This window comes from Hyperolius riggenbachi, chromosome 1 (assembly GCF_040937935.1).
Source record: "Hyperolius riggenbachi isolate aHypRig1 chromosome 1, aHypRig1.pri, whole genome shotgun sequence".
Classification (NCBI taxonomy): Eukaryota; Metazoa; Chordata; class Amphibia; order Anura; family Hyperoliidae; genus Hyperolius; species Hyperolius riggenbachi.
The window spans coordinates 563,131,868-563,157,173 of NC_090646.1; the positions used below are offsets into that span (position 1 = coordinate 563,131,868).

General features: G+C 45.0%; 1 protein-coding gene across 1 annotated transcript; it reads left to right on the top strand.

Moving 5' to 3' along the window:
* The first annotated feature begins 499 nt into the window (after window positions 1-499).
* GLRX (glutaredoxin) lies at window positions 500-24,614 on the top strand. The gene is made up of 3 exons (XM_068271690.1): window positions 500-836; window positions 18,877-18,996; window positions 24,492-24,614. The coding sequence occupies exons 1-2, from the start codon at window positions 630-632 to the stop codon at window positions 18,988-18,990; spliced, it is 321 nt and encodes a 106-aa protein (XP_068127791.1). The 5' UTR covers window positions 500-629; the 3' UTR covers window positions 18,991-18,996; window positions 24,492-24,614.
* The last annotated feature ends 692 nt before the right edge of the window (window positions 24,615-25,306 follow it).

Sequence of the window (25,306 nt, forward strand, 5' to 3'; positions counted from 1 at the left end):
GGCTAGCGATTAATTCTGTTCCCATCTGGGCGTGGAGGGCTGACGACAAGGCGGGTAATTGAAGTCACACAATTGGCAGGGTAAATAGAAAGAACAATGCTCTCGGCTGTAACAATCCGCCAGGTGGATTGCTGGCGTGAGGAGGGTCGGGTGGCCTGTACACATGATGGATTTACAGAGTTGGTCTATCAGCCACATTTCATCCAGTGTGTCTATGTACTTTAGCAGAAGTGTTTTAGAATAGTCATCTTGGCAGAGAATTATCTAGCTTATGTAGGAAGCCAGATCAGAGATAGATACTTTTAGATTTTAGAATGCTAGGATGGTCCAACATTTGCTGACCAGCTGTAGCCTGCTGGAACATGTAGTTTCAATGTCCACTCACTCCCATGTAAGTACAGAGTGACTCAGCAGCGTGCTGACCGTTGCAACGCTTCCACTTCCAGTTATGTAAAGTTTCCCTTTGTCAGAACTGGTTCCATAAGTGCGCTGACACGGTGACCCCCGCCTCCTTCCGCCCCTCCCTCCTGTAGACTAGCCGGGATCCCTTCGCCGCTCGCTATTATTAGACTAGACTGCTCTTCCTGGCTGAGTGCAGTGAGTGCGCTGAAGCCTCCTCTCCTCCGATCATGGCTCAGAGCTTTGTGGACGGTAAGCTGAAAGCGTGCAAAGTGACGGTGTTTGAGAAGGCGTCGTGCCCTTACTGTGCCAGGGCGAAGGATATACTGAGCAAGTACAAGTTTAAGAAGGATTGCCTGGAAATCATTAATATCGCCAATATGGATAATATGAGCAGCATTCAGGATTACTTCCTGCAGTGCACCGGAGAGCGGACGGTAAGTCCCCAGCTTGGTCTGTAATGAGTGGAGCATCTATAGCGCTACATATGATGCCTGATAACCGCCAGTGCTGGGCTGAGCTTCTATACATCTGCATGGGATGCCTCTGCTCAGTCCTGTCCTGCAATGCTGCTGATGCTGCTGCTGGGGCATTGGGGATTGATGTACAGACAGCATATCTGGTGCAGAGACTTGCTATAGAAATTCAGCTCTTCTTCTGGTTAATGCTATTGTAATTGTGAGGCTTTTAATGCTGATTACAGCCATAAATTATGCATTCTTTTGTTATTTTGCTGATTTTTTTTTTTATACATAAAATACACTTTTTAATTCACTAGTAACTGTTGCTTATAGAAGCTCACAATCTACAGTCCCATCACAGCCTAGTCATATAAGACCAGTGTTGTGGGAAAGGCAGCTATATACTAGTATGTCTTTGGGATGTAGGCAAATACTGAAATACAAACTCCGGGCTGGGGCACACTGAGCGGCTTTTTGAGCGTTTTTGGATACGCTAGGATAATGTATTTCAATGGGGGTGTGCACACCACAGCGGGAGGCGTTTTGCAGAAACGAATCCTCCCGGGGTGAGGCTTTTTTTTGGATTGCGGAGGCATTTCTGCCTCAATGTAAGTATAAGAAAAACGCAAACCGTTCTGAGAAACTGCAGATCAGAGCGGTTTGCCAGGCGGTTTTGTTACAGAAGCTGTTCAGTAACAGCTTTACTGTAACAATATATGAAATATGCTTCACTGAAATCCGCAGCAGTAATCCGCAAAACGCCTCATAAAAATAAAAAAAAAAGCGTTTAAAAATCTGCTAGCATTTTGCGGATCTGCTAGCAGGTTTTGGTGTGCACCCAGGCCTCCATGCAGATAGAGGCCCGGTGCACACCAAAAACCGCTAGCAGATCCGCAAAATGATAGCAGATTTTGAAACGCTTTTTCTTATTTTTCTATGGCGTTTTGCGGATTGCTGCAGCGGATTTCAGTATAGTAGATTTCATATATTGTTACAGTAAAGCTGTTACTGAACAGCTTCTGTAACAAAAACGCCGGCAAAACCGCTCTGAACAGGCGTTTTTCAGAGCGGTTTGCGTTTTTCCTATACTTAACATTGAGGCAGAAACGCACCCGCAATCCAAAAAATGCCTCACCGCGGCATTTTTCGTTTCTGCAAAACGCCTCCTGCTCTGGTGTGCACCACCCCATTGAGATACATTGACCAAGCGGATCCGCAGCCGCAAGCGGCTGCAGAAACGCTGAAAAAGCCGCTCGGTGTGCACCAGCCCTGAGTTCTGGTTAGAACTCAGGGCTGGTGCACACCGAGCGGCTTTTTCAGGTTAGAAACAAGCATTACAACTATCCGCTTAGGCCTAGTGCACACCAGAGCGGTTCTACTGTGGTTTGCGATCCGCTTGCGGGTGCGGATATGCTAGGGTAATGTATTTCAATGGGCTGGTGCACACCAGAGCGGGAGGCGTTTTGCAGAAACGCATACTCCCGGGCTGCTGCAGATTTTGGATTGCGGATGCGTTTCTGCCTCAATGTTAAGTATAGGAAAAACGCAAACCGCTCTGAAAAACGGCACTTCAGAGCGGTTTGCCAGGCGTTTTTTGTTACAGTAGCTGTTCAGTAATAGCTTTACTGTAACAATACATGAAATCTACTACACCAAAAACGCTTCCCAAAACCGCAAAATGCTAGCTGAAACGCTACAGAAAAATAAGAAAAAGCGTTTCAAAATCTGCTAGCATTTTGCGGATCTGCTAGCGGTTTTTGGTGTGCACCAAGCCTGAGTGTAGCCTTGTTTAGAATGGAAGCTAAGGTGACTATATACACATATAGACTATTCAGGTGATCATTCTGTCATACACATGGATTATGTGACCAGTTGCTCTACCATACAAACCTTAACTGAAAATAAATAGTCTTTACTTGCTGAAAGGACCGCTATCGGGAAAAAAGTAGGCAGTTAAAATCTGACAGAACCAACTGGTTTTGTGCTAGCCCATCTCCTCATGGGGAATTCTCAGGGTTTTCTTTGTTTTCAACAGCATTTCCTGAACAGCAGTTGCAAAGTCTAACTGAAAAAATAGTGTGCAAGTGAGTAGGGAGGCCGGCTGGTATCTGACTATTTTGTCAGTTAAACTGCTGTTCAGGAAATGCTGTTTAAAACAAAGAAAACGAAAAAACAAAGAAACACGATAGTGGTCCTTTAAAGGGAAGGTTCAGGGAGGGTGGGGAAAAAATAAAAATCAATTTCCACTTACCTGGGGCTTCCTCCAGCCCGTGGCAGGCAGGAGGTGCCCTCGCCGCCGCTCCGCAGGCTCCCGGTGGTCTCCGGTGGCCGACCCGACCTGGCCAGGCCGGCTGCCAGGTCGGGCTCTTCTGCGCTCCAAGTCCTTGTACTTCTGCGTCCCACGCCGGCGCTCTGACGTCATCGGACGTCCGCCGGGCTGTACTGCGCATGCGTAGTAAAAAATGCATAGCATTTTTTAATGCTATGCAGATTTGCAGATGCCTCCTGAAAGTGCATTTTTCACATACGTTTTTTCATTGCTGCAAAACACTGCAGATTTTTCCAAATGTGACCCCTGCCTTAGGGAAATATGGACATTAGGTTGTCCTGAGGGAAGCCCCGGGTAAGTAGCTCTCATTTTTTTGGGCTGTTCGGCTGTTTCCTTTAACCACTTGAGGACCACAGTGGTAACCCCCCCCCCCCTAAAGACCAGGCTGTTTTCATAATTGGCCACTGCAGCTTTAAAGGGAAGGTTCAGGGACTGTTTAAAAAAAATAAAAAAACCGCATCCACTTACCTGGGGCTTCTTCCAGCCCGTGGCAGGCAGGAGGTGCCCTCGGCGCCGCTCCGCAGGCTGCCGGTGGCCGACCCGACCTGGCCAGGCCGGCAGCCAGGTCGGGCTCCTTCCGCGTTCCAAAATGCGCCTCACGGCGGCGCGCTGACGTCATCGGACGTCCTCCGGGCTTTACTGCGCAGGCTCAGTAGTTCTTGGCTAGTGTATTTCCATGGGATGGTGCACACCAGCGGTTTGAGGTCTTTAGCAAACCGCAAGCGTGGGGCCTGCAGCACTTTTGCGGTTTGCAGAAGCATTTCTGCCTCAATGTAAAGTATAGGAAAAGCTCAAACCGCTCTGGAAAATGCTAGATCAGAGCTGTTTTCCAGGCGTTTTTGTTACATTAGCTGTTCAGTAACAGCTTCACTGTAACAATATTTGTAATCTGCTACACAAATACGCTCCAAAAAACACTAGGCATGTTTAGAAAATCTCCTTCAAAAACCTCTGAAAATGCTCTGAAAATCTGCTTCAAAAACCTCTAGCGTTTTGCAGATCTGCTAGCGGTTTTGGTGTGCACAGGCACCTGCCCCATGGTGGCACATTTGACCATGGCTGCAGGTGTAATCTGGATACACCATGAATCGTTTCTTGCCCACCACCTGTAAAATGCTGATATGTGGAGTCACATACACTGCCATCCTGTGGAATCAAGGTGCAGCCAGAAGGCTGGCAGACTGGAAGCTGAACTAACTGGCAAGCATGCAGTTCAGCCATCCATGCAAAAGATGGTCTATGTACATTTCATTGCTGCATTTTAAAGCACTACTCTGCATTGTAATGTATCACGGTTAGGGACCATTTCCACTGTGCATGCTGTGATGCCAGCCGCATCTGAATCCCTGTGGCTGTGCTGTGCATTGATGTGATGTGGAAAACTGCAGCATGCCTTTTTTTTTTCTCTTTTTCTTTTTTCCTTCCAAGAATGGGAATCAGATGCCAGCCTTTTGATTTCAATAGGTTTTGTTTCCTTGTCCAAATCGCACGCGGGAAACGCTGCTAATTGTGCAGCTGTGAAAACTGACCATAACACTTTCTACGGAAAAAAAATGTAATGGCTATTTTTTATGCTATGAAGTAATGGGCGTGTTTTAGCCTCCAATGTGAGCGCTGAGTTATGCCCGCGTTCTAATGCATGTGTCATACATTGCATATAGTGTGCACTTACTCTCAATCCGCATCCACAGTGCTGGGCAGGCTTTTTTGCTCTTGAGTTGCATTTCTTAGGCCTGGTTCACACTGGACAAATCAAAAACTGAGCTGTGTAAAATAAAATCAGTTTTTTTTTATTTGGCATCAGTTTTTGATCTGTTACGTTAGCGATCAGTCAATGCAACGTGTCTGTCGCTCCGGATTTATCGCATCCTCCCCAGACTTGGTCTGTTCCATGGAACATGTCAAACGGATCCATTTAATGGAGGGATGTGAATGGATCCTTTATTTTTAACATAGGATTTGATCATTTCCGTTGGCATCCGGTCTCTGCTAAATGGACTGTTTTTAGTGTGGAAATCATTGGCATTTTGAATTAGCGATTTTGTAAGCGACTTCATCACCGTTTTCTGGCAATTTTGGCAGGGCTGTGGAGATGGAGTCTGAGCAATTTTGGGTACCTGGAGTCGGAGGTTTCATAGTTGGGAGTCCGATGATTTTTGTACCAAATCCCAATTACTTAGGGTTCCAGCCCTAGAGCAGTTGAAATGCATGTTAAATGCAGGTAGAGTTGTAGAGATAATAAATGGCCATCCCTCAACATACACAAAGTAATAGGAAACAGACAGGGTTTTCCTAAGCCCAGTGTATAATCCAATTTTTCAAACAAATCTGTTAATCGAGTATCAGTTATTTAGCAAAAGATCAGTATATTATTGTCCTTTTGTCATACTTGACAATTTTAGTGGGAATTCCAACAGTAAAGTAGCGCGTGTGTCACAATCAGGTATTGTGTATGTTACCTGCGCTACGTTACGTTGTTTAGTGTGTGTGGTACACCTTACCTAGTAAACACTAATAGCGCAACATACACTACTTTACTGTCTGAATGAGTGGAAAACTTTACAGTAGGTTACTGAATGCACCACATTGTCCCCAGACAGGAATTATTTTGTTGGTTAGGAAGGGAGCTCATGACGTCTGATGACAATGTGCATACAAAGCAGTTATTTGTATTATTTCTGGAAGCTGAGGATGTCAGCACATCACTGTAGTTCCTGTACTGCATATCTCCCAGATAAAGAGGGACAGTTAGGCCACACCCCCAACACACCCCTAATCACGCATACCATAAAGATTTCATAGGAAAAATATGTTTTATAATTCAATCCACACTAGTCCTTTCTATCCTGGTTCATTTATTTTCATATTAACAGTTGAAAATAAGAAATGTATCAGTTTAAAGAGAACCCGAGGTGGGTTCTAAGAATCCTATTAGCACACAGAGGCTGGGTCTGCATATAATACCCACCCTCCTGTGCTCTGCTATCCCCCATAAATCAAACGGCGTGCTAGCGACATCGCTACCCGGCTGTTTACATCTCCACTGTCACTCTCGCCGCTCCCCACCTGCGTCCCTTCCCTCCCCGCTGATTGGAGGGAAGGGACGCAGGCAGGGAGCAGCAATATAGAGTATGCGGGAGAGTGACGGTGTACATAAAAACAGCCGGCTATCGACGCGTTGCATGTCGCTAGCACGGCTGTGTGATTTATGGGGGATAGCAGAGCGCAGGAGGTGCCTGGGGGGAAACAGTATAGCAACAGAGGCTGGCCATTATATGCAGACCCAGCCTCTGTGTGCTCATTGGATTCTAAGAACCCACCGTGGGTTCTCTTTAAAGGGTGGGAATAAAGTTTACAGTCAATTAAACACATTTTTCAGTATATAAAATACATATATTTACATGAGTCCAGAAAGAGGGGCAAATGAGAAAGAGAAAGGGACATGACTCCCAAAGAGGCACTGTCCCTCCAAAAGAGTACTTGGTACTGCCTGGGTGTGACTGGCTCTGTACATGTTACTTGCTGTCCTGTGTACTCTCGGTGTGTGTGACTGGCTCTGTACACATTACTTCCTGTCCTGTGTACTCTCGGTGTGTGTGACTGGCTCTGTACATGTTACTTCCTGTCCTGTGTACTGTAAGCGTGTGACTGGCTCTGTACATGTTACTTCCTGTCCTGTGTACTGTCTGCGTGTGACTGGCTCTGTACATGTTACTTCCTGTCCTGTGTACTCTCGGTGTGTGTGACTGGCTCTGTACACATTACTTCCTGTCCTGTGTACTCTCGGTGTGTGTGACTGGCTCTGTACATGTTACTTCCTGTCCTGTGTACTGTAAGCGTGTGACTGGCTCTGTACATGTTACTTCCTGTCCTGTGTACTGTCTGCGTGTGACTGGCTCTGTACATGTTACTTCCTGTCCTGAGTACTCTCGGTGTGTGACTGGCTCTGTACACGTTACTTCCTGTCCTGTGTACTGTATGCGTGTGACTGGCTCTGTACATGTTACTTCCTGTCCTGTGTACTGTCTGCGTGTGACTGGCTCTGTACAAGTTACTTCCTGTACTGTCTGCTTGTGACTGGCTCTGTACATGTTACTTCCTGTCCTATGTACTCTCGGGGTGTGTGTGTGTGTGTGTGTGTGTGTGACTGGCTCTGTAAACGTTACTTCCTGTCCTGTGTACTGTATATGTGTGACTGGCTCTGTACATGTTACTTCCTGTCCTGTGTATTGTATGTGTGTGACTGGCTCTGTACACGTTACTTCCTGTGCTGTGCACTGTCTGCGTGTGACTGGCTCTGTACTCGTTACTTCCAGTCCTGTGTACTCTCGGGGGGTGTGTGTGTGTGACTGCCTCTGTACACGTTACTTCCTGTCCTGTGTACTGTATGTGTGTGACTGGCTATGTACATGTTTACGTCCTGTCCTGTGCACTGTCTGTGTGTGACTGACTCTGTACAAGTTACTTCCTGTCCTGTGTACTGTTACTGTACACTGGTGAAAGTAGTCCCCTGTGCTGCCTCTGTCTAGCATACGGTATGTATAATGTACCAATACATGACAATTCCTGTCTATCCTGTTCCGAAAGAATGTCCTGTCTCAGAGATAAAGGATAACCATAAATACCTGTGTTTTGTAATACATTTTAAGCTCATTTTGGGTACCGCTTGTAAAAGAAAAATACATGCTGGTACAATAGTAATAGTACATTTTAAGCTCTGCTAGTAAAAAAAAAAAAAAAAAAAAGTTAATAAACTTGCCTCTCTGTATTGCCCACTCCATGTGGAACCAGTAAAAACTTTGATTAGTAAGTTAGAAGCCAGCTGTCATTGTCACCGTCTGGCTCCAGGGATTTGTCCAGCCCTGTATTTAAGGGGTTGTGTAATATGGAAGCACTCTGTAAATAATACTTTCACTTTATTGGCTCAGTCTGCTGTTTAGTTCATGATCAGACATTTCCCAGTAATAATCTGAGAAAATCATGAGAATCGCTGGCTTCTCTCCAGTACTGCTGCTGAAATGTCCTCTGTCACATGAGATGCTTCCAAGCTGCTGTATCTATAGTTAAGCCTCATACACACGGTACAATTTTTCATCAGATTGACGGGTGATCTGATAAGAGGTTGCAGTGTGTAGCCGTCCAAAGTGTTACCAATTGATTTTGCGTTTAATTACTCAAAATCGATCCTGTTATCGATTGGAGTCAGATCGGAAATTATCTGATTGATCTGACAGAAAATTGTACTGTGTGTGTGAGGCTTAAGGCTCTGTTCCAACTTGAGTGGAGAACTGACTTTTTGTTGTCCGTTCTCCACTCATTACTCAGTGGACAGTGAATGGCTCCACATGTCACGCTGCCACGGATCCGTGGGATCTGATGCAGTATAAGTGGGCCGCACTTCTGTGCTTTCTGGATAAACCCGGGCCAGACGGATGCATTCCCCCTTATAGCCTATGTAGTAGAGCATCTGCCCCTGCTCTCCAGCCGCATCAGAGGACCAGCAGGGAAGACATTATATGATGCCTGAGACAAGTGGGAATGGAGCCTCAGGGCTGGAACCCATGAGAACGATTTTGTGAGAGTTTAGGGAGTGAATCAAAATGCTAGCGATTTCCCTAAATGCTCAGTTAATACACGAGAGTTTGTCAGCACCGCAATAATGACTGCATGTGCTGGGGTAGAGCATGTATACATAGTACTAAAGAGAAAAGATACCCCTATACACAGCACCACTGCAGACCATATGTATCAATCAAAAAAATATATTTTTATTACAAGCTTTGCAAACACATATCAATGATACACAAAAATTTAAAAACATCTAAAAACAGCATAATATTGTATTTCCAGCCATATTCAACATAATGGGCCTGCTAGATATAATAATCTATTATGTTCAGTCTCAGTGGATGTATAACCTGTAACCACTGGGGGCTCAGAGAATGAGCCCCCTCGTGGATGAACCCGGGTTCAGTAAGAATTATAAAGTGCAAAAAATTGGAACCATGAAAGTGCATATAGTGCTACACAAACAAACAATCATTCAACATATGCAATAACTGTGCAACCTATCAGACTAAAAGTGCAGTTTAAATACTGTCAGTCACTAATGACCAAGTGGAAGCAGCCTATTAGGATCTGCAAAGAAGTGAATAAGAAAAAGATACTTAGCCGGGTATGAAAAGAAAGGCAGGCAGACTGGCTTGGAAAGACGGAAGTATCCCCTCAGGACATAGCCCACGTGCTCCGCGGTCGTCACTCCGCTTTGAAAGGTGAGGTAGATGCTCAGTTAATGTTAATGGATGGGCCAAATTCCACTGGAGCGATTGCGATTACCAAAATTGCAAATGCAGGACATGCAGCATTTTTAGCGTTAACAGTTAGTGTTTCTGCATTGTAAAGTATATAAACGGTGGCGTAATCGCTCGTCAAAACCGTCAGAGTGACTTTGCTAGCGTTTTGAAATTACTGCACACTGTAAAAAATTAAAATGAATTGAAAGGACCAATCAGAATTAAAACCGCTAATAGCTACAGAATCGCTTTTTTTAAAATCTCTCTCCAAATCGCCAGAAAACGCTCATGAAATCTCTTACAAAACACTCATACAAAACGCTAGCGATTGCGATTTGTAGTGGGTTCCAGGCCTAACACCAACTCTGGCCCCCCTCGCTCACACCAGCTTATATTGCTTTGTGCACACCATACACAGCAAGATTGCTGTACGATTGTGCCAGTTTTATATTACAGGAGAGTCGCATCATTTGCTGTGTCACTTTAATGTAATACATTGCCAACTTCCTTGTAAAAATGCTAGTTCCCTGGCTGTAAATCTGGGATCCCACTTGAAAGCAGTGCTTGCTAAATAAAGTGCTAGCACTTAGGCCCCGTTTCCACTATCGCGACTCTGCATGCGTCTTGCGTATGCGGATTCGCATAGACAATATAAGTGAATGGGCCTGTTTCCACTCATGCATCTGCGGGAGTGTTTTATTGTGCAGAGAAAATATCACACACAATGTATTTAATAGGGAAATCACATGCGTTTTCCCCATGTGTTTTTTGCCGCGAATTCGCATAGGTACCAATGTAAATTCACACAGGCAGTGACATGGTTAAAATCGCATATACCCTCACCTATGCGAATTCACGTCAAAAACGCATGCGGAATCGCATCCGCATGCGATTTCATCAGCGGTGGAATCCAGGCGATTCCGCACCACAATAGTGGAAACGATCCCTTAGTGTACTGATTTTGGCTGCGTTTTGCGGTATGATTTGCAAAGCATTTGCAAATGCTTGATCTATGACCGTACAGTGCTTGTGATTTGCATTTTGTGCGCCGAATAAAGTTTTACCAACGTGCCGGGTGCGTGTGCACAGATTTCTGGAGTCTTGCCCCGCCCCCTGTCACAAAAGGACAGGACAAATAGCATACAAGAAAAGTATTGCATTTGTTGGAAGTGTGAATCCTGGTAGCCCATAATTGTGATTCAGCACTAGTTACAAAGCTAATGCCTCAGGCCCTGTTCACGGTGGTTAGTTACAGTAAGTTGCTGCAAGTCAATTCACTGCCCATACAACTCTATGGGCCTGTTCACAGTACTGCGTTGTAACTGATCACGTTATTCTAACTCGCTGCATGCAAGCTTTGTATTAAAAATCTATATGTCCAGTCTCCATTGCAGTTCACACGTATTATAACGTGTGCTATGCAACTGACCACTGTGAGGGCCCGTTTCCATTGGCGCGGAATCCGCGCTGAATCCACAGTTTCCCCGCAGGCAAATCGCCACAGGGATGAATAGCACCGCCGGCCGAATCGCTTGCGCTAGCGATTCGGACGGCTTTTCCATCCGAAGTTGTGCAGGAGGCTGCGAAACCCATAGCCGTGCATGGCGGAAGTGCCGGTGCGCGTCTCGCTGACACATGCGGCACAAGTGGAAACGGGCCCTGAACCCAGCCTCAGGTACTATTGGAGCAGGACATCACTAATTGAGATCTGTACATCACCCCCATAGAGCAGTTTGAAGGTCTTTTAGTTATCTGCTGGACCTCATCCTCTGTATATCAGGAAGTTCTTCCCTGAGGGTGCCCTTACATTGCTTAGTTTCCAGGATCGATATATCTGGCCTATTTGATCATAAACATCAAATTTCACAGATATCAATGCAGCAACATGGCCTCCTGATCGAGTGTTTTGACCAATTTCCGCCTGGCTTGTTTGGACAGAGCATTCACATGCAGTCATACAGTGCAATGCAACGTGCAATTGAAAAGTGATTTTGCAGCGATCCTATACTTTGTATTAAAGCGCAAACGCTCCAAAAATGTGATTGATATTGGGAAAGTACATTGACTTTCTTTAATCTCGCACTTTTGGTATCTCTGGCGATTCCAAACTGCTGCTGAAAGGGCTCTGGTGGGCCTAGGTGTATTAGCAGCTTCCTGCTCAGGCTCCATCGTGCTAGCTAAGTCTGATTGGGTTCACTCTTCTGTGCCTGCGCAGTAGATCGGACATGGCTATTTCTGCCAGAGCAAGAAGCTGCTAATGCTCCTGCACGCACCACTGGCAAGCTCTGGTTGGTGGATCTATCTTCTGGGGTGCCAGTGCTGGGTCTCCTCTGGTGAGGAGGAGGATAACATTTACCGGTATTTACTTTTAAACAGTGCACATTGCCTGGCTGTCCTACTGATTCTCGGTCTCTAATAGTTTTAGCCACAGACCCAGAACAAGCATGCAGAATGAGATATCTTAGACAAAAATCTGATGATTATATGCATGCTTGTTTCAGGTGTGTGATTCAGACACCATTGCAGCCAATGAGATCATTAGGTCTAATAGGCAACCGGTATAACTTAAAGAGGAACTGTCGCAAATATCTTAACATTTAACCACTTCAGGACCACAGTGCTAACCCCCCCCCCCCCCCCCCCCCCTAAAGACCAGGTTATTTTTTGTTAAATTGGCCACTGCAGCCTTAAGGCCAAGCTGCAGGGCCGTACAACGCAGCACACAAGTGATTCTCTTCACCCCCCATTTTCTCCCCACTGTGGTCTGATCTGATTTTTAATAAATATTTGTTTATTTTTGTTTAATATTTTTTGGGGTACTTATCCGTTAGCCGGGCACATCCTCTAGGTGGCGACAAAACTCCACCAGAGTTACATCTTTCCCTACTATCCATGTCGGCCTGGAGGAAGAATAGTAATTAGCGCCACCTGCCGGATGCGCCCGGCTAACGGATAAGTACCTTTTTTACTATTTATTTGAGCCGATCGCTCTCGTGTCCCAGGAGGACAGCCATGTCACACGGCTGTCCCCAGTACAGCGCTGCTGCAGATCGCAGTACTGTACTAACTGAAAAGATGCTGCTCTCAGACTGAAGGCAAGGCGGAGCTCCGGCCCTCAAACAGGAGATGCGTGCGTCCTCTTGCAGTAGCCAGCCCAAAGACTTGACGCCAATTGGCGTTAGGCATTCCTGGGGCTGCCGCCACAGCCACGCCCATTGGTGTGGAGCAGTCTTTAGGTAGTTAAAACATAATGATAAGAAGTACATTTCTCCCAGAGTAAAATGAGCCATAAATTACTTTTCTCCTATGTTGCTGTCACTTACAGTAGGTAGTAGAAATCTGACATTATCGACAGGTTTTGGGCTAGTCCATCTCTTCATGGGGGATTCTCAGCATGGCCTTTATTCTTTATAAAGACAGTCTCTAAAAATGATTAATACAAAGATGCTGGCCAGCTTCCCTGCTCGCTGCACACTATTTTGGCAGTTGGACGGAGCAACTGCCATTCACTAAGTGCTTTTAAAAATAAAGAAAACCATGAGAACCCCCCCATGAGAAGATGGGTTAGTCCCAAAATATGTTGGTAATGTCAGATTTCTACTACCGGTACCTACTGTGACAGCAACATAGGAGAAAAGTAATTAATGGCTCATTTTACTCTGGAAGAAATGTACTTCTTATGTGCGTGTTTTAAATTTTAGGATTTTCGTGACCGTTCCTCTTTAAAAGGTAATAAATATGGCAGCTTCCATATCCCTTTTCACTTCAGGTTTTCTGTTGAACTTGAAGGAATAGGCACCTTTTTGTCCTTGTGTAACACAATGAAATTATTTTTCATGACAACCCCCAGGGTGCATATAAACAGCTTAAAAGGGACTCCGAGCAGTGCAGAAACTATGGAAAGATGCATATCATTTTGAAGCTCTTTCTCCTCTTTCCAATGATATATAAACCGCCGCCCTACGCCGGCGGTTTTAGTTTTCGCTATTTTCGCGATCGAAATTGCCGCGGCTTGGATCGCGAAAATAGAGAAAACTAAAAGGCGTAGGGCGGCGGTTTATATATCATTGGAAAGAGAGCTTCAAAATGATATGCATCTTTCCATACTTTCTGCACTGCTCGGAGTCCCTCTAAGGCCCAGTGCACACCGAACGGTTTTTGGAGAGATCCGCCGGCCGCATCCGCCTATAAAAACGCTTGGCTAATGTATTGCAATGGGATGGTGCACACCGACGGTTTGAGATTTTTGCCAAGCCGCAAACGCGCCTCCTGCTGCGCGTTTGCGGTTTGCTAAAAAACCTCAAACCGCCGGTGTGCACCACACATTGAAATACAATAGCCAAGCGTTTTCTCTGGCTGATGCGGCTGGAGGATCGCATACAAAATCCGCTTGGTGTGCACCCAGCCAAATATCTGCTCTCTGCTCCCAAAACCGCTAGCGTTTTGACGATCTGCTAGCGGTTTTGGTGGGCACTGGTCCTCAGTCACAGTAACAAAGGTAGAAATAGAAGAGTTACACAAAGCTTAGCATATAGGGTAGGGACACTCCAGGCAGAATCGCATATGTGTTTTCCATTATGTGCTATGGAAACCGGTTATGTGATTCTGCGAAGTGTGTTCCTACCCATAGAGCTAAGAGATATTTATTTATTTTGAAGTGTTCTCGTCTGTGGCTTTGAAACACATTTGAGGTGGGGCATTGCAAATGCTGATTAATCTCTGAGCTGCACCGCAGGAAATACTACAGAAATGTCACAACTACAACACATGTCCGTGATACAAACACTTCATTTTTTATAACATCATGTTCAGTAATAAATTCTAAATACAACAAGCGTTCTTTATCATTAAACTGCTTTGTGCCAGAGACTTGTTCAGGAAGCAGCTGTATTGGGAAATTCTCTCCTCTTGCCACATGCAGACTTGTGGGAAAAATGGCTGAGCTAAACATTTACTGCGTTTGAAAAATGGACATTTACGGTAAGTATTGGCTGAAATAGCGCTGTATAGACTGCATTGTACTTTGCCAAGAAAAACAGAAAAGGCTGCAGCACTTCACGTTGCCAGAAATGTACAGCTTTTCCCAGGAAGCCAGATCTGCTTACAAATGAGATGCTGCTAAATGAGCTTTCCACATTTGTTACATATAAACTGTGAGGCAACTGATGGCGACCTTAAATGACCACTCCAGCGAAAAAAGTAAGCCGTTAAAAACCGACCGGTTTTTGGACTACTCAATCTACTCATTGGGGATTCTCAGGGTTTTTCAAAAACATTCCTTGAACGGCAGTTGCTCAGTTTCACTGCCAAAATAGTATGCAAGTGAGTAGGGAGGCTGGCTGGTATCTTCATTATTTTGTAGTTAAACTTCCGTTCAGGAAATGCTTTTTAAAACCCTAAGAATGAGGAGATGGATTAGTCCAAAACCCATAGGTTCTGTCAGATTTTAACTGCCTACCTTTTTTGCTGGAGAGGTCCTTTAGGGGGAAAAAAATGCATTTTTATTAATAAAAACAAACAGCGCAGCAGCAATCAGATGCCACCAACGGAAAGCTCTGTTGGTGGCAAGAAAAGGAGGGCAGATTCATGCAGCAAACTGTTAAAGCAGTACGATCAGCCATACTATGCCAGGGAAAAAAACACATAAGTAGATAAATACTTGATCTACTTACATAACACATATATTATACTGTCCACGTTTTGATTTCAGTGAATGTTATATAGTAAATGACGAGAATTCTGTTCCTGGTGGGGGCCATGTCTTTTGCCCACAGTTAAGGCTAGCTCGTGATGTCATTTCTGCCCTGTACTTTTTTTCTTGTCTCCTCCAATCGCTGAGTCGCCTCAGCCTTGCTTGTAAACACAAGTGAGTAGGGGATTAGGTTTCATATAAGAAGCTGGCAGGGAAATAAAGGGAAGAGGAGGAATAGATTATAGATAAAAAGAACCCCCAGCATGCAATTCTTTGGCACGACTACTAAAGGGCCAGTGTTTCCTTAAGTATGTGATAACTCCAAATCATAAACAGCAGAAAAAGTTTTGAAAGTTTTGAAGCAGGCTTAGCATCTTTATCACTTAATACACTCAGGGCGGTTGCTGTTGAAATTTTATTTTTTATGGTGACGACACCGCTTTAAAGCTGCAGAGTGCTGATTTGTAAAAAAAAATAGCCTGGTCATTAGGGGGGTGTTATGCTACGTACACACATGCGACAACGATCGTTTGTTGAGAACGACGAACAAACTTTTAATTGATGAAAGAACGACCTAAGTAAAGTTAGTTTTAAAAGGTGTGTAACGATCTGATCATTAGAATGAACGTTACATCACGTAAAGCAACTATTGCGCCTGCGCATAAAAATGAGAAGTTTCACGGAGAAATTGTGAAATGCGCATGTCAAGCCTAGTACGAAAGACCGTTTCCAACAATGTACTACTTTTGCAAACGATCGTCGTTGGTTAAAATCCGCCGAGACAGAACTTTCTTTTGTAGCGATTTGGCTCGTTCGTCGTTTGCCTTAATAGTCGGTGGTTCGTTTTTTGTAACGATCGTCGTTGGTAAAGATCGGGGAACTATCGTTACAAACGACTATAGTCGCATGTGTGTACGCACCTTTAGCCTGTGGTCCACAAGAGGTTAAAGAAAACCTGACCTGAAAATTAAGTCAAAATAAACGTACACGTCATACTTACCTCCCATGTAGTCTACTCATTCTCCTTCTACTCTCCTACGTCCTGTTTGTCCACTGTGACCTATGGAATTCTCCATCCTCCATTTTAAAAATGGCGATGTCAGCAGACTGTAAGGGCCCTTTTACATGAAATCAATTGCTCTGTTGTAATTGAAAGACTAATGATTTTCAAAGTAATGTCCATGTTTCCCTGAGGCTTAATTCCCTTTTAACTGAAAGGTTTTTCACAATGCACTGCTATGGAGAAAAAAAAATGCATACTAATGCATTAAGTGTGAAAGGCCCCGTTCACACTATGGCCTAGTGCACACCAGAGCGGTTCGGCTGCGGTTTGCGATCCTCTTGCGGGTGCGGATCCGCTAGGGTAATGTATTTCAATGGGCTGGTGCACACCAGAGCGGGAGGCGTTTTGCAGAAACGCATACTCCCGGGCTGCTGCAGATTTTGGATTGCGGATGCGTTTCTGCCTCCAATGTTAAGTATAGGAAAAACGCAAACCGCTCTGAAAAACGGCACTTCAAAACGGTTTGCCAGGCGTTTTTGTTACAGAAGCTGTTCAGTAACATCTTTACTGTAACAATATATGAAATCTACTACACCAAAAACGCTTCCCAAAACCGCAAAATGCTAGCTGAAACGCTACAGAAAAATAACAAAAAGCGTTTCAAAATCTGCTAGCATTTTGCGGATCTGCTAGCGGTTTTTGGTGTGCACCAGGCCTATGGTCTAGTGCACACCAGAGCGGTTCGGCTGCAGTTTGCGATCCGCTTGCGGGTGCGGATCTGCTAGGGTAATGTATTTCAATGGGCTGGTGCACACCAGAGCGGGAGGCGTTTTGCAGAAACGCATACTCCCGGGCTGCTGCAGATTTTGGATTGCGGATGCGTTTCTGCCTCAATGTTAAGTATAGGAAAAACGCAAACCGCTCTGAAAAACGGCACTTCAGAGCGGTTTGCGAGGCGTTTTTTGTTACAGTAGCTGTTCAGTAATAGCTTACTGTAACAATACATGAAATCTACTATACCAAAACCGCAAAACGCTGCAGAAAAATAAGAAAAAGCGTTTCAAAATCTGCTAGCATTTTGCGGATCTGCTAGCGGTTTTTGGTGTGCACCAGGCCTATGGCCTAGTGCACACCAGAGCGGTTCGGCTGCGGTTTGCGATCCGCTTGCGGGTGCGGATCCGCTAGGGTAATGTATTTCAATGGGCTGGTGCACACCAGAGCGGGAGGCGTTTTGCAGAAACGCATACTCCCGGGCTGCTGCAGATTTTGGATTGCGGATGCGTTTCTGCCTCAATGTTAAGTATAGGAAAACTGCAAACCGCTCTGAAAAACGGCACTTCAGAGCGGTTTGCCAGGCGTTTTTTGTTACAGTAGCTGTTCAGTAACAGCTTTACTGTAACAATACATGAAATCTACTATACCAAAACCGCTACACAAAACCGCAAAACGCTAGCTGAAACGCTGCAGAAAAATAACAAAAAGCGTTTCAAAATCTGCTAGCATTTTGCGGATCTGCTAGCGGTTTTTGGTGTGCACCAGGCCTATAAGAGCTTTTTAAACGCTAGAGATTTTAAAAGCTCTTGCTAATACAATGCTATGGGGGATTAAAAAAAAAAATCACATCACTCCGGTGTGAACACACACACAGGATAACATTAGCAAGAGCTTTTAAAATCACAAAGCACTTAGAAAAGCTCTTGTAGTGTGAACACGCCCTCAAAGGGAACCTGAGATGGGGAGAGAGAAAAATTATACATACCTGGGGCTTCCTCCAGGCTGATCGTCTGGAATTAGGCCTTGAAAGTGGGCTTGTTCACACTACAAGAGCTTTTTAAGCGCTAGTGATTTAAAAAGCTCTTGCTAATGCAATGCTATGGGGGATTTTTACAAAATCACATCGCTCTAGTGTGAACATGCATAGGATAAAATTAGCAAGTTTTTAAAATCACATTCGAAAAGCTTGTGTGAATGAGCCCTAATGGGTATTTGATGCGTTCATCGCTCGTCCCGATATCGCTCGCCATTACCGCCGTACATCAGATTGACCATGATGGCCCGACATTTTAAAGAGTCTGTAGCGAGAATAAAACTCGCTTTTTCCCTTATATTCTGCAGGGGCATGTTTGCCCCTGCTAAAACGCCGCTATCCTGCGGCAGAACGGCAGGGCTAACTGCCGCAGCCCTGCCTCTCAGCGCATCTATCAGCGCTGATCGCCGCCCCTCTCAGTCTTCCTTCACTGAGAGGGGTGGGGGAGAGGGGGAGATCTGCCGCTGATAGACGCGCATGGGCCAGAGCTACAGCTCATAGCTCTGCCTCCATGAGCAGCAAAATCTACGACCAAGTTGGTTGTGGATTTTGCAGGGGTGGATTTGGGAGGTAAGGGACCCGCGTTTTAGACATGCCCCTGCTGAATATAAGGGAAAAAGCGAGTTTTATTCTCGCTTCAGATTTGATAATTAGTGAATTGGATAGTTGATTGTCCACCAAGTCGCTAGATGTATGGGTACCTTTAGTTTACTATAGCGAGATCATATTGTAGTACACAGCTTGGAAGCGTTGCTTGTGTTGACATTTCAAAACAGGCTGTGTTTGAACTATCCACGCGTGTAACAGGTGCACTTTTAAGTAAATACATGTATTATGAAAATTTGAAAAATTATTCAGAACAAAACCTAAACACGTTTGTTTTTTCTACAAGGTACCTCGGATATTCCTGGAGAAGAAGTGCATTGGCGGTTGTTCTGATCTTGTACGTCTGGAGAGCAGTGGGGAGCTGGAGAAAATGCTGAAAGATATTGGTGCCTTGGAATAGTGAGCTGTAAGTAAAGACTACCTGGAATATGCAGGCACTGCTGGAGTGGCTAAGATGCAGCATTGCTTTCAGGCTACATTCACAGTGGTGCATTGTGATGTAATGACTGCCTTGTAATGCGGAACGTCGTGCTGCAATGCATCACCTATGCAATGATCACAGTGCACCCAGTGCGGTATAAGAGTGTGTGGCATCTTAATGCACTGCATGCATTGTGTTACTGCAAAATGTAAGCATTAACAGTGCCAGTGAAGCATACTTTTCATTGACTGTTTGCAACAATGTGCGGATATTGTAGGGTTTCCCATTCTATTTCCATAAAGAGTATGAAAATTGCCTGATGTATTCAACATTTGTTCAGCATGGCCAGGCAAAACCTTTCTGGATCTCTTGTATTTTTAAGCCCTTCAGCACTAAATACCCTTTCTTTTCCAAGCTGCACGATGAATAGATGGAACACATAGAAAGCACTTTATTCCTAGAGGCCCAGAATACCAACTCATGCTTGCAAGAGTACCTCTAACACAGAGGTTGTGTAAACCACAAGACTGCACTAAGCAGGTGCCCACTGCTCACTGCTGCTAAGAGAAATAAAGGGATAGAGCTTCTATTAGTAGGGTCCTCTACAGATATAGACTCCAGCAGTGATTCCCTCCAGTAGAATGTCTTTCTATAGACATATTTTGGCAGTTAAAGACTTGTGTAGTGTTCTGTTGTATATCGGGTAAGGTGGGAGCCACATAACTACAAATGCACACCACCATATGACTCTTCAAAATATGAGGAAAATTAAGTCATTTTTTTATATCCGGTATTTCCATGAGGCTAGATTCACAGTGGGACGTTGCGTTTTGATGCCACGTTAAAGTCGCACCGCAAGCTTACAACGCAACGCGCCCAAAAAGTGGCAACGCAGCATTACCGTCGCATACAGCAGATACAGTAAAAAATACAGGCAATGAAAAGTATGCTTCCAAGTCATTACTGAGCATGTGCAAACAGTCTAACACAGCTAATAACGTGTATAACACACTGCATGCAGTACTTTTACTTAACGTGCAGCGTTACACACCAACGCAACGTGTGCACTGTGAACAGGGCATTGATTTTTCATTGCAGTGAGTTATTCTGCGTTAAATGCTGTTTTAACGCGCGACTTTAACGTCCCACTGTGAACTTAGCCTGAAAGTCTGTGGCCCACTAGATATCGCAAATAGATTTTAAGGGCTAGTTCACAGTGCTCAGTTGTGTTACAGAATAATTCTGCATGACAACTCCTGCAACTTCCCATACAATACTATGGGTATAGGAAAAAAACGCAAAACTCTCTCAAAATCGCTTTGTGCAGCGATTGCGTCCGCGGTTTTAACAATAAATACATTGTATTTATTATTTTCTGGAACGAAGAGTTCACTTCCTGACTTGCATCAGGGAGTGAATTAAAGAACCGCTCTGGAAAAGCGCCTAGGAAAACGTTTTTAACAAAGACGCATCGCCAACCCAAGCGCCGCCCGGAAGAGGGAAAAAAATGCCTCTAAAAACTGCCACCGCGAACAGACATGCTAGCGGATCGCAATAGGAACAAGGCCTTATTGATTCCATTGTGGTTCTCACGCATTATAACGCGTGCATTATGCAAGTGAGCACTGTGAACCTACCCTTAAGGTGGCCACACACCCTACAATTTTTTTAACATCTGTACAATTCAAGAATAGCAATCACTTTTTCTGATTGACTGTAATAATTCAAAAATATACCATACACCCATGTTCAATTTTCCCCCTATCATGAATAAAAAAATTTAAAGCTCAGAAAAAAATTAATTGGGACTGTACATCAAGTAAATGACAATCTATCACTTACCATACAATTCTTGATAAAGTTGGTCTGAAATTTCCAAACATGTCCAATGTCCAAAAATAAAAAAAAAATGGATAATTCGAAAAGCTCTCAATTTATGGGGCAACCGATCAAAATGATCGAATTGGTGAAAAATGGGATCTTTTAATTGTATGGTGTGTGTGGCCACCTTTAGACTTCAAACATAAAAAGGTGTCCAGTCCTGTCAGTTGTTGACAGTTGGTATAAATCTGTACATGTCTAGTCCTGTCAGTTCTGTATTTGTTTCTATGGGCGTGTTCACACATAAAAGGTGCAAATTTACGGTCCAGTCAGGTAAAACTGATCGAAAACGTATGCATAACAGACAGGACATAACTGGACTGGAACGAAACCTAAGGCTCAGTTCAGTGGTCAGTTGCATAGCTCACGCCTTTTGACTGTGAACTGCAATGGAGACTGGCCATAGACTTTAACCACTTCAGGATTCGGCGTACGCTTAACTACGCCCCTGAATCCTGAAGTGGATTGCATGGAAACGGCCGCTCGTATGAGCGGCCGTTCCATGTCAGTTCACGGAGGGTGTCTCCGTGAACACCCTGCGAGCCTCCGATCGTGGCTCGCAGGGTAAATGTAAACACACGGGGAAGATCTTCCCCGGTGTTTACATGTATACAGCGCTGCTGCGCAGCAGCGCCGTGGCGGAGATCGGCGATCCCCGGCCTCTGATTGGCCGGGGACCGCCGGCACCTGATAGGCTGAAGCCTATCCTATCCGGCGCAGGACGGAATTCCGTCCTGCGCCGCTCACAGGGGGAGGTAGAGGGAGGGAAGGGGAAGGCGGCCAGGAAGCGCTGCGGAGGGGGGCTTTGAAGAGAGCCCCCCCCGCAAGCGCAAGCAGCCGGCGGCGATCAGACCCCCCCAGCAGGACATCCCCCTAGTGGGGAAAAAAGGGGGGGGGAAGTCTGATCGGCCTGGCTGCTAGCTGATCGGTGCTGCGGGCTGGAGAGCCCACGCAGCACCGATCAGCAAAACCACCCGGTATCCGGAAGTGGTTAATACAAAGTTTGCATGCATATGTTACTGTAAACAAGCTCACAGAATTGCATGGGAAGTGAGTTGACAAGCAGAATTATTCTGCAACGCAACTGACCACTGTGAACAGGGCCGAAATGTACAGCTTTATGTGTGAACCTAGCTTACACTAAACACAGAGTGCTTTCTGGTGCGTTTCAAGGAACACCATTTTGGGTCCTGCATTCCTCGAATGAAATGCTGCAGGGAAAGCAATTGCAATTTCAGCAAATCGCAATAGCTTCTATGAATTCACCGCCATAGATTGACTGGCACTTTTGGAATCGCTGGTGATTCCTAGAAAGCGTAAATCTCTCCAATGCGCTCTAGTGGGCCCCAGGAAGTCCACTTATGATTTCCAACCTCAGTATTTTTTTATTTTTTTTGCCATTCAGTGGCATAGGGTTTCACCACACACTGCAGACCCATGGGACATTAGAACATAGTGGACTGAAAAGGTTTATGTTGTTGTGGTTATTCCAACAGCAAGAACTTTTTAAAAATATTACAGAATAGCCTGGATCTGACCAAAGAAATTCCTAGGAATATGAGACAATAATGAAAATTATTAGAAGTACCTGTATTTTCTGGCGTATATAACACTATTTTTTAACCCAGGAAAATCTTCTCAAAAGTCGGGGGTCATCTTACACCAAATCAGAATCATTTATGTTGCCAAGCATGACAGGGTCTTGCCCGGAATAGGGTTTGGCACAGTACATAGCTCAAGAAGACATATACAGATGGATAGGTACACAAGCAAGCGCTACCACTCTTGTCTTGGAGACAGGAATAGCAGAACAAACCAAGCAGGTTTTGTATACTACAATCGCCGGTAACGTACATCGCTTGCCGTGATTGGCTGGTTGTTGTATACTGGGTACCACATACAGTACAGCACCAGTAGTAGTTAGGGGTCATACTATACGCACAGTTGTCTTATATGCTGGAAAATACAGGCAACTAGATCAATCAGACAAGTATGCAGTGTGACATGCATGATCGATATTAACCCTTATGACCAGTCACTAAGCAACCAGTCTAAAGGCTCATACACACATCAGACTATAGTCTTTTGAAAATGAAAGATCACAGACCAATTGTACCCCCTTCCATGTAGTATGAGAGCCATGCCTACACAGTCTATTCTATGGAGCTGAACTCCCCATCAGACAGAAATCTTTGCAAGATGCTGCACACAAATATGCTGTAGACATTCAAAAGATCTGTTCCTGCAAAATGCATTCATAGTCTATATCTGCAGATCCTCATACACACCTTGTTTAACCACCTTAGCTCAGCTCGTCCATTACCGCCAGAGGGTGCCGCTCAGGCCCTGCTGGGCCGATTTTGATGAAATAAAGAGCAGCACACGCAGCCGGCACTTTGCCAGCCGCGTGTGCTGCCCGATCGCCGCCGCTCTGCGGCGATCCGCCGCGAGCAGCGGCGAAAGAGGGTCCCCCCAGCTGCCTGAGCCCTGCGCAGCCGGAACAAATAGTTCCGGCCAGCGCTAAGGGCTGGATCGGAGGTGGCTGACGTCAGCTGACGTCCATGACGTCACTCCGCTCGTCGCGATGGCGACGAAGTAAACAAAACACGGAAGGCCGCTCAATGCGGCCTTCCGTGTTACTTTTGGCCGCCGGAGGCGATCAGAAGAACGCCTCCGGAGCGCCATCTAGTGGGCTTTCATGCAGCCAACTTTCAGTTGGCTGCATGAAATAGTTTTTTTTTTATTTAAAAAAAACCCTCATGCAGCCGCCCTGGCGATCTTAATAGAACGCCAGGGTGGTTAACAGACATTCATCTGCAGATCAGATCCACCAGGATGGATTTTCAGATCTGCAGATGATTGTCTGATCTGCAGATTAATGTCAGTTAAACCAGGTGTGTATGAGGATCTGCAGATCTCATAGACTATGAATGCAATTTGCAGGAACGGATCTTTGGCAGGAACCGATCTTTTGCAGATACTGATCTTTTGTGTCTGTACAGCATCTGTGTGTGAAGCATCTTGCAAAGATTTTTTTCTGATGGGGAGTTCAGCTCCATAGAATAGACTGTGTAGGTCTGGCTCTCATACTACATGAAAGGGGGTAAGATTGGTCTGTGAGCTTTCATTTTCAAAAGTCTATGGTCTGATGTGTGTATGTGGCCTAAGGCCTGGGACCCACTAGCAGCGCTTTTCTAAGCATTTGTGATTTATGAAGCTCTTGCTAATGTAATGCTATGGGAGATTTAAAAAAAAAAATCACATCGCTCAAGCTGGATCATAGCATAGTATTAAGAGAAAAAACAAAAACCCTAGAAAATATGACGGAAGATCCGAGAGAAGATTTTATGGTACACAAGGTAATGTAACAAAAAACAAAGGGGGGTGGGAGGAGGGTGATTATTAACTAGCAGGGCCTGCAGTCTGAGGGGAAAATCTGTGCGTTAGCACTAAGGTCACGGTCATCTGACATGTATACAGAATACTGTATATGATTTTCCAGAACGCATTGGCTTAGGAAATATAGGATATGGTATCATACTTTAGAATAAACATTTCAGTGTATTGATGCTCAACACTTCATTTCTCTCTAACTTTAGGTGCTGTAACAGAAGATCATGTGTCTGGTGTCAGAGCCACAAGCATGCTTTCATGGATGTCTTCTTTATTGCTCTCAGCTTTGTGTGGTGCCTGATACTGATAATAAACAGCTTTTACATTTACAGTATGGTTTTATTTTTATTATTTCTATTAGGTAAGGACGGCTGTTGCTACTACCTGCATATCAGTACATCTCCACTGTGTTCATCCCGTGGCTATGGATTATTGCAACAGTATGTGTTATATATATTATGGCCAAAGCCAGAAGTGTGGCCAGTTTCCAAATTGGCCAGCCAATGTGGGAAGTGGCCAAGGTCAGATTTAAAGGGCAACTGAAGTGAGAAGACTATGGAGGCTGCCATGTTTATTTCCTTTTAAACAATACCAGTTCCCTGGCAGCCCTGCTGGTCTGTTTGGCTGCAGAAGTGTCTGAATCACACCAGAAACAAGCATGAAGTCAATCTTTCAGATCTGACAATGTCAGAAACACCTGATCTGCTGCATGCTTGTTCAGGGGCTATGGCTCAAAGTATTAGAGGCAGAGGGTCAGCAGGATACCAAGGGAACTGGTATTGCTTAAAGAGAACCCGAGGTGGCTTTGTATAACGTTAGTGGGGCACAGAGGCTGGTTGGGCACACTAACACCAGCCTCTGTTGCCCCATGGTGTGTGTCAAAGACCCCCCTGCTCGCCGCTATACCCCCGCAATGCTGGCGACACGCAGCGTGTCGCCAGCACAATGTTTACCCTAGCGCTGTCTGTCAGCGCCGCTCCGCCGCCTCCTCCGCATCGCCGCTACCCGCCCTCGTCCCTTC